At 43.5% G+C, this 8,669-nt stretch overlaps 1 protein-coding gene across 1 annotated transcript in view; it reads right to left on the bottom strand.

The window, feature by feature from the left end:
* Positions 1–3,759: 3,759 nt before the first annotated feature.
* Positions 3,760–8,669, bottom strand: part of ACVR1C (activin A receptor type 1C) — a 42,682-nt gene continuing 37,772 nt past the window's right edge. Inside the window, exons 7-9 of the mRNA XM_054043265.1 lie at positions 7,284–7,408; positions 5,046–5,176; positions 3,760–4,422 (exon numbers count right to left, since the gene is read on the bottom strand). Coding sequence (XP_053899240.1) covers positions 4,297–4,422; positions 5,046–5,176; positions 7,284–7,408 — 382 coding nt within the window. The 3' untranslated portion in view covers positions 3,760–4,296. The remainder of the gene's footprint in view (positions 4,423–5,045; positions 5,177–7,283; positions 7,409–8,669) is intronic.

Here is an 8,669-nt window from a genome sequence, read left to right as displayed (position 1 = left end):
GTAGCAATTAGATTGGGGCAGGTGATATTTTCTAGCATTTAGTAGTCAATCTGCAGCATAGAATTTAAAAAGCACATAATATTTATAATAGAAATCTAACACGGGAGTTATGCTTATAGATGAAGGACAGTTACTTAGAATAGAAAATCCTTAGCAGGGATACTCTCTTTATTATCTGTAGTGATCAATGCACATCTAAGCCACACTCCAAAGAATAGCAGCATCAGCAGCCTTGTTTCTTTAAAATTCTCTCTGTGCATTATTTAATTCCAGTTTAAATAATAACGCTGCCTAGATTTGATGCAACAACAGGTCTAGCACAACTTCGTGTTACTGAAAAAAGGAAAATTGCAAGATTAAAACTTCTGAGGAAGGCAGTTGTGGGTTCAGTTTTTATTTTAGTATCAGATACTGTACACAGAAAAGTAATATTAGTACAGAACAAATAGTAGGAATCCAAAACTGCATTGGAGCCATTTTTTAAAGTTACTTAAAATAATTGGGTTTACACTGGATTTCAGAATACCAAAAGTGATTTTGAGTAAGAATATTAGACATCTTTTTAATAGATCCTTTTTGTGCTATAGACCATTTTAAATTTTTTCTCTTGGTGTCAGTGTGTTGTAGGGGAAATTCACAAATATTTTGTTTCTTTATTATATGGATAAAGCCTCAGGGAATAGTGAGAATAATACATAGGAGTTGCTGGATGCTGAGCACTTTGGAAAATCTAGCCCCAATTGCAGGCACTGATCACTGTTGAAAATACAGCCTCATATTAATAAAACCGTATCTGAAAAGTAATTGGAAGTACTTTGAGCTTGATCTAGCTCCCACTGAAGTCAATGGGAGCCTTTCCATCAACTTCAGTGGGAGGTGGATCAGGCCCTTTTCACAGAGAAATTCCTTGCATTTAAAAACAAAAATTGTCAAGTGGTTTTGAATTACAGTGTATGAGCTCAGATGCTGGATTCTTCTATTTTTTCCACATTTGCTGATATTAAAAAGATCCAAATCATCTTTAACATTTGTAAACAGATAAAACACAGGACTAAAACAATTCTCTTGTAACAGAATTGTAGTGGTTGGTTACTTTTCATTTAATTTTCAAATAAATATTGTAGATTAGAAAGTGTGCATGTGACAAAACTGCCTGGTATAATTTACACATATGGAACATATAAAAATATTAAAAATATATATTCAGTTTGACTTTAAATCAAAACATACAGAAATAAAACTTAATAGCTATTCATTAGACACAGTCTAAGATTTTTAAAGGTATTTAGGCATTGTTCTACTCAGCACTGCAATACCTAACTGATTTAGGAGCCTAGTCCCATTGACTGTCATTTTTTAAAATGAGACTTTGGGCATGTAGATAGGCCCTGTTAGTGTGCAGCAAACCCAGGTGTAAATCTAGAATGGTCTAGCCTGCCATGCTACCTCATGTTAAAAATTATTATTTTAAAAAGTGACTTAATGGTACTGGGCTCCTAAGTCAGTTAGGCATTGCAATGCTGAGTGGAGCAACACCTAAATACCTTTACAAATCTGGGCTCTACCCTTCAGTCTAATTAAAGGGCCACAAATAACTAAATCTTCACCTCACTTTAAGCAGTGTAAAGTGACTGTATAAATTCTATGAACATGTATGCTACATCTCACTAGTATCAATTTAAAGAACAAACAACATCCACTGCACCAGAAATCAACATGTCAGGATAAAACAAGGATCACTGACACTGCTGACTGAAGACTACATTCCTGGTTTTCCACATAAAACAGAAGTCAAAAGACCCAATGACAGACATTAGTCACACTCACAAAAACTATCGAGTATCTACATGCAATGTAAGATCTCTTGTAAAGATTTCTCTCTACACCATAATAAAAGACCCTATTGCCCCAAATCAGAGGTGTTGTGAAGAGATTTGTAGATCTAATTTTATATTTCCTGGATTTTGTGGGTTTAATATATATATTTTTTAAACTGTGTTTACAATGGGTATAAGAAATTATTTTTGTAATAAAACAAAATCAAAGACGTATGAACAGAATCTGTCTCAAAGTTTATGAGAGTTATTTATCCACATACCTTCTAATCCAATACAGGAAATCATGAAATACCAGAATATTTACGAACCTTTGAAAATGCCTACTGATACTACACTTTTGTAAGCTAACATTATGGTGAAAATAACTATTCAGGGATTGTTTTGATGTCCTGTTAGTTATTTACCTGATACCCTGGGGCCGTTAATGAGATGCATATTTGACCCTCTGAAGAAATCAGAATGGTCTTACTTCAATGAGCACTTTTGGACAATGATGCTGGAACCGGGGGAGGGGAGGGGGGGCAGGGCCCCCCCCCCACACTTTTTAACATGGGTGTAGTTTGAGGGGTAGGGGTGGTATTGCCCCCCCCCAAAACTGCAAGCCTTGGGCAGGCTTAAAGCGGCAACAGCAGGAGCTTCACTTTGCAGTGTGTGTCTGGGGGGGTGATCAGCTCCCCCCTTTCCCCCATGAAGCACAGCCCCTTACCTGTGCTACTCCATGCCTGCCCAAGGCTTGCAATTTGGGGAGGCAATGCCACGACAAAGTGCAGCCCCTACTAGCATTGCTCTACACCTGCCCCAGGTTGCAGTCTTGGGGGGGGGGGAGAGGGATGCTAACACTGCCCCCCAAACTATACTCATGTTAAAAAGTATGGGGGAAATGGTCCCCTGACCCTTCCAGTTCCTGCACCAGTGCCGCCCCTCCACCCACCCCAACAAAGATTCTGGCACCCTTGGCTCTTTAAATCCACAGATTTTCTTCAATTGTTGCACATGCTTATTACATTCCTGTGCTAGAAACACTGAAGAAGTTCCTGTGTCTGCAGAGTGGATTGGACTTTTAAAAAATAATTTAAGTATGGGGGAAGTGGTTTGTGGGAAGGAAATACATGCCCCAAAGCCAGGTCAGAGCACAGGAACTGCAATACAGCCATTCATGAGTACTACTGCTCCAGGCTATAGTCTTGAATGCTCAGAGCCGGCACTAGGCGTAAGCATGCAGACTAAGCAATTGCTTAGGGCCCTGAGCAGATCAAGGGGCCCCCTAGTCACTTTTTATTATGTGTTGTGTGGGGGCGGGCCAAAATATTCCTGCATAGGGTCCCCAATAGGCTAGCACCACCTCTGTGAGCACTGTCTGTACCACTCTCTCACAGTGTGGGAGCTGCTGGTTCACAGTTACAGATCTTGTGGACTTCACCCTGGCCCCCCTCAAACACAAACATCTGTGCTGGTGTATACAGCGTACAGGTTAGCTTGTATGAGTCTCTGCAGCTGGATCAATTTCACCCAATACATTGTGCCCTTACAGCAAATAACTTTGTTAGATCTCACTCCGCAAAATACCAAAAGACACTAAAACATTGACTAATGGTCTATAAAAAGGTTGATTAAAAATGCATGCTTTTTAGATTACACTGTAGCATTCCTATAACTTTTCCCCACAAATACCAGGAAATACTGCCCAAATTACTTTTCCTCAATTTGATAAAAAGAAAAACTGGTCCTTGGTTGATATTTTGAAACAGTTAGCTCAGAGTAGGTGTTTGTGGCTGTTTGATTAATCCCTGAAATAGGGGTACATAACAAAAATACCACCAAACCTTAACTACGGTGTTGCAAATGGAGCTGTTAATAACAAATATTTTAAAAGAAAGAGAGAGAGAGAGAGAGAGAGAGAGAGACTGACTGACACACACATGTTTACTTTAGCTTCACAGTATAAATTTTCAGTGGAACATTCTTATTTGTTTGGTTACTAAATGATAAATATAATATAAAAACATATAAATGCACTTTATTGTAATATATTCTACAGGATTCTATGGGAAAACACCTAAAAAGCTCAATGAATTTGGCCTGTTTTTGGTTTGAGGCTAAAACATATATGGTTTCTTTTGCATACCTGTCTTTAAACCCATACATTCCCTCAACAGTGTATTTTGGTTTTAACTAGAATAAAAAGCTTAAGAATAATAAAATAGTTTAAATATGGAATGTTGTTTCATAGCTCTTAATATCAACTTGCATTTTAAAAACCAACATGAGTTGGTGATTTGCTTTATAAAAACAGCAAAACCAACTAAAAGCTGCAGCTGGTTGTAGCCAACTTTGAAGTTGTTTTTCAGTGCTGTGGTTTGGGCACTTAAATACTGCACTGTATATATGTGAGGTAGACAGAAAAAAAAAAATCACATGTAAAAAGATGGAGAGTGATTCCTTCCCCCAAATCACCCATTTAGGCTTTCGAATCTTCACGTACGCAGAGCTGTGAAATGGTCTTCTTAATGCGGAGCGCAGTCAGTCGAGCTGCCCCATTAGCATACCAGCACTCACGCATTATTCTACCCATGATTCGGAGTGCCTTAAGACAAAGAAAAAGAGGTTTATGATTAAAAATCCACTGCTTCAGTGCAGCAATCAATTAATACTCCAATGCCAGGTGTACTCTGAAATAATATTCCAGCAGAAATGACAGAAAAGTTACCTCATTGTTTTGGTTCAGTCAAAGAGAAAAAGAATACTTTGATATTCAGTGCTATCAGGTCCATTTCACTAGATTCACCTTAAAAATGCCACTTTCTTGCACTCAGCAGGGGAGGAGTTTTGAATGGGTATCAGGGGATGCCACACAATGCCAGCAGTGGGTATTTGTGGGGAGAGTGGGAAAAGGGGTACAAGAGTGCACACAAGGCGGAGGCAGGACTACCCACCTCCCTAAGGCCTGCTGCCTTCCCATATAATAGAGAGAAGGGTTCGGGTTAGCAATTGGCTCCAGAGTGACCCAACCTGCACATTTAAGTTCTTCCAAGCTTTTCAAAAGCCCCTTGCTTCTGCCAGCTGAAAAGCTAGACATCCAAATCCCATTGAAATACAATGGAAGTCTGGCACCTAACTCCCTTGGGCTACTTTGAAAATCTCAGCCTTAAAGAATACATTTAAATATTCTCCTAAAAATGGGGGTGGGTGGGTGGGGAGGGAACTCACCTCACAACTTTGCCACTGGTTTGGGATATTTGGTCTAAGTTTCTGTTCACAAACTACCCTTCTCATATCTTCTATTGAGGGATCCGAAGGCACAACATCATAATAAGGCAACTGGTACTCCTCAATGATTCCTACAAGAGGAAAAAGAAACGATAATCTCTAACTAGGTTCCATACTAAACATCACTGTCCTTGTGCTCACTCATTTAGATACACCTGTTGAGTTCTGCGATGGAAGAGCCTTACCCCCTTCACCAGAAAACCTTTTGGATTTCAGCAGTAGTTAGGCCAAAAAGACTTGGTTGGAGGCAGCCCTAGGAAGAAGGCCACTAAAAATAACAAAGATAACACTAAAGATAACAAAAGATAAGGTGAATGGTCTTGGGTCCTTGGGAGAATGGGGCTCAGGAGTAAAGAAGATCTGGCTGAAGTGGGGAGAGAATGGAGTTTCATCTTCTTGGTTCAGAACCATATAAAATCCAAACTAGTAGAGGTTTCTTTGTTGCCAACCCTTGCGACCTAAACTCTACAGAATGTGAGCAGGTCTATTGCATTCCCTGATAATCTGAGTCCCTTATTTTCATATTGCCAGCACACAAGTTCATCATCATGGGAGGTTAGTTTTGTGGGTTTTTTCAGATCAAGATTTTGAAAGATAAACTTCCTGCAGATTGGAAACCGATCAGTAGGGAAACTGCATGGGAGGAACTGGTTTTCTAATGAGTTCTACTATATATGTTAGTTTCTTTGACAGGGGAAGTGAAAAATAATTTACTTATGTTTTGTTGCTTTTGATATTTCAGAATAATTAAATCAGCTAGGCATTAACTGCTATTTATTCACTTGTTAACTCTTTCATATCATAGGGTTACCATCCATCCATATTTCCCCGGACATGTCCGGCTTTTGCATCTCTAAATAGCCGTCCGGGAGGAATTGGTAACAAGGTTAAAATGTCCGGGGTTTTTTTCTCCCTCGCCTCCCTCCCTCCCTTCCATGCAGAGTGCAGCTGCTGATTGGGCAGTTGGACCAATTGAGCCACTCCCATTGGCCTCCAGCAGCCAGAGCCCTCCCCTGCTCCCCCCTCCCTCTGACTGCAGCCCTGTGTAACACACAAACCGACCCACTGGGCAGTGTGTTTTGCAAACACGTGGAGCCAGAATGGTAAGGGGAATCCGGGGGGGGCAGTCAGGGAGCGGAGGAGTGTTGGATGGGTCCCCGGCCTCCACCTGCCACCCCCCCTCCGCGCGTCCCTCCCCTGTGAATCCCCCCTCCCTCCCTGCATGCCTCTCCCTTCCCTGCTTGTACTGCCAGAGCCAGAGCAACTGCTGTCTGCTGCCCCCGGGTCCTAGCGTCCCCCATCCACTAATGGGAAGACAGGCTGCCCTTACCCTGCCCTTCTATCCTAGCCCTGAGCCTCTCCAATGCCCCAAACCCCTCAGCCCCAGCCCTCATCCCCCCGCACCCTAATCCTCTGCTCCATCCTTGAGCCCCCTCCTGCATCATGAACCCCTCATCCTCAGTCCCATAGCCCTCACCCCTGTATCCCCTCCTATCCCCAAACTCCCTCCCAAACGCCTCCCCCTTCCCACACACCCGCTCCTGCCCTCAAACTCCCTCCTAAAGCCTGCACCCCCTCCCTTTGCACCGCCTCCCACCCCCAAACTCCATCCCAGAGCCTGCACCCCTCACCCGCTCCTGCACACCCACCCCCTGCCCCAGCCTGGAGCCTGCACCCTGCACCCCTCCTGTACCCTAATTCCCAGCCCAGGACCTGCACCCCAGACCTCCTCCCCCCACCCAACCCACCTCCCAGAGCCTTAGGCAGGTGTGTGGGGGGGTGGGTTCTGGGCACCACCAAAATTTCTACAACCCTGCCACCCATGCGAGTGGATAAGGGTCAGGGCAGTCAGGGGACAAGAAGCAGGGGGGGTTGGGGTTCTGAGGGAGGTAGTCAGGGGGTGGGAAGTGGGAGGGAGTGGATGTGGGTGGGGCGGGGCTAGGGTGGGGCTTCCCCCCCCCAGTGTCCTTTTTTTTGATTGTGGAAATATGGTAACCCTATCATATCAGTAATTGCTCAACAGGAAATTTTTAAGTCATACAACTCTTTCTCCTTCCACAATCTGGAAAATTCAGTTAAAAATGATGTTCATAAATTGTATGAACATATTTCCTTTAAAATCCTTTAAATTATTTTTATCAAGTCTGGAATGCAACACAAAACAGCCAAAAATTTTACCTCCAATTGAGCATCTTCGTGATATCTCCCAGTACACCAGACCAAGAGAGTATATGTCTGCACGTTTGAAGGACTCAAAGATGCTGATGTTCATTACATCATCAAGTATTTCAGGAGCCATGTACCTTTAAAACAAGTTACACACAAATGCACAATTTACAAAAGTTCTAACGAAGATTCTAATATTTGACATGGAGAGGGTTGGGAACAACATGTTGGAGAGCCATCCTCAATTGCCATTGACTAGCGTCAGCGTGTCATTGACTAGCATGTCAAACAAGGGACTTTCTATGATGAAAATCCTTACATGTTGCTATATGATTAATAGCCATGCAAGTGTGAGAGGTAGGTAGCTACACTGGCCAAAGAGCTTTATTCTACCTCCATTTATATTCCATCTCAATGTTTATTTTGCTTTTCATTAATAAACTGTGCTCTACAAGACAAACTAATTGAATGTAATGAAATTAGTGTGGAAAAGCACCAAAGACTTGAGAGAGAATGAAAATGAATTCTAACCACAGTAAAGAGTGGAGTAAAGGTAGCAGCTGAGCATGCAGTCAAGGATGCAAACGTGTTGCAGTTACTACCCCCAAGAGCGCTGACAGGATGCAATGCGGTTGTAATCACTGTGGGCAGAAGGACCTAAAGATATGTGAGGTGCATAAGGTGGCAGCCCCGCCCGGAGTGCCCTCCTGCAACAGGTTGCGGCATGACAGGCATGCCTGCCTCAGTTTCCCTGTTTTAGAGTCCCTAACTCCACTTCAGGCTCTCTTGCTACACAACCACCCTCCTTAGGGCTGGTTATAACAAATGGTCCAAAATATAAGTCCCAAACATATAGTACATTTCTCATGCTAGTGCAAGCAGTCATTAAAACTCCAGACATCTTGTCTCTTGATGCCCCACATACCACACACTGGCCCCTTTGACCATGGCTGGACTTCCTGTGAGCCCTCTTCTGTCCTTGTACCATGACAGCCACTCCAGGCCTTCAAAATGGAGTACAACCCTGCTCTTCCGAGCAGGTATCCCCCACCCCCAGAGAGCCTCTCTGATGGGAGCATCCTTGCCAGGGAAGCATCCCTCACTCGCCCTTGCTTGCTCCTGACTCCAGCCTGGAGATGTCAGCAGGTAAGCTCTTCCGCTGCTCCCCCACCTTCAGCCCTCTCTGGCCTCGGCTCTAGAGCTCCAGCTTAGAGCCAGCAGGCAGGCAACTCCCCTCTGCTGTGGCTTCTGCCTTCAGCCCTGGCCTGGGGATGCCAGCCAGCAAACCCCTCTTGCTGCTCTTCTTGCCTCCAGCCTTCCCCCCAGGAAACACCTTCTGCTTCCTTCTGGGACCTTCCACAGACATCTCTCCCATGCCCCTGACTCCCACTTAGGCAG

Source organism: Malaclemys terrapin, chromosome 11, assembly GCF_027887155.1.
Source record: "Malaclemys terrapin pileata isolate rMalTer1 chromosome 11, rMalTer1.hap1, whole genome shotgun sequence".
NCBI lineage: Eukaryota > Metazoa > Chordata > Testudines > Emydidae > Malaclemys > Malaclemys terrapin.
This window is presented reverse-complemented; position numbering and strand designations above follow the sequence as displayed.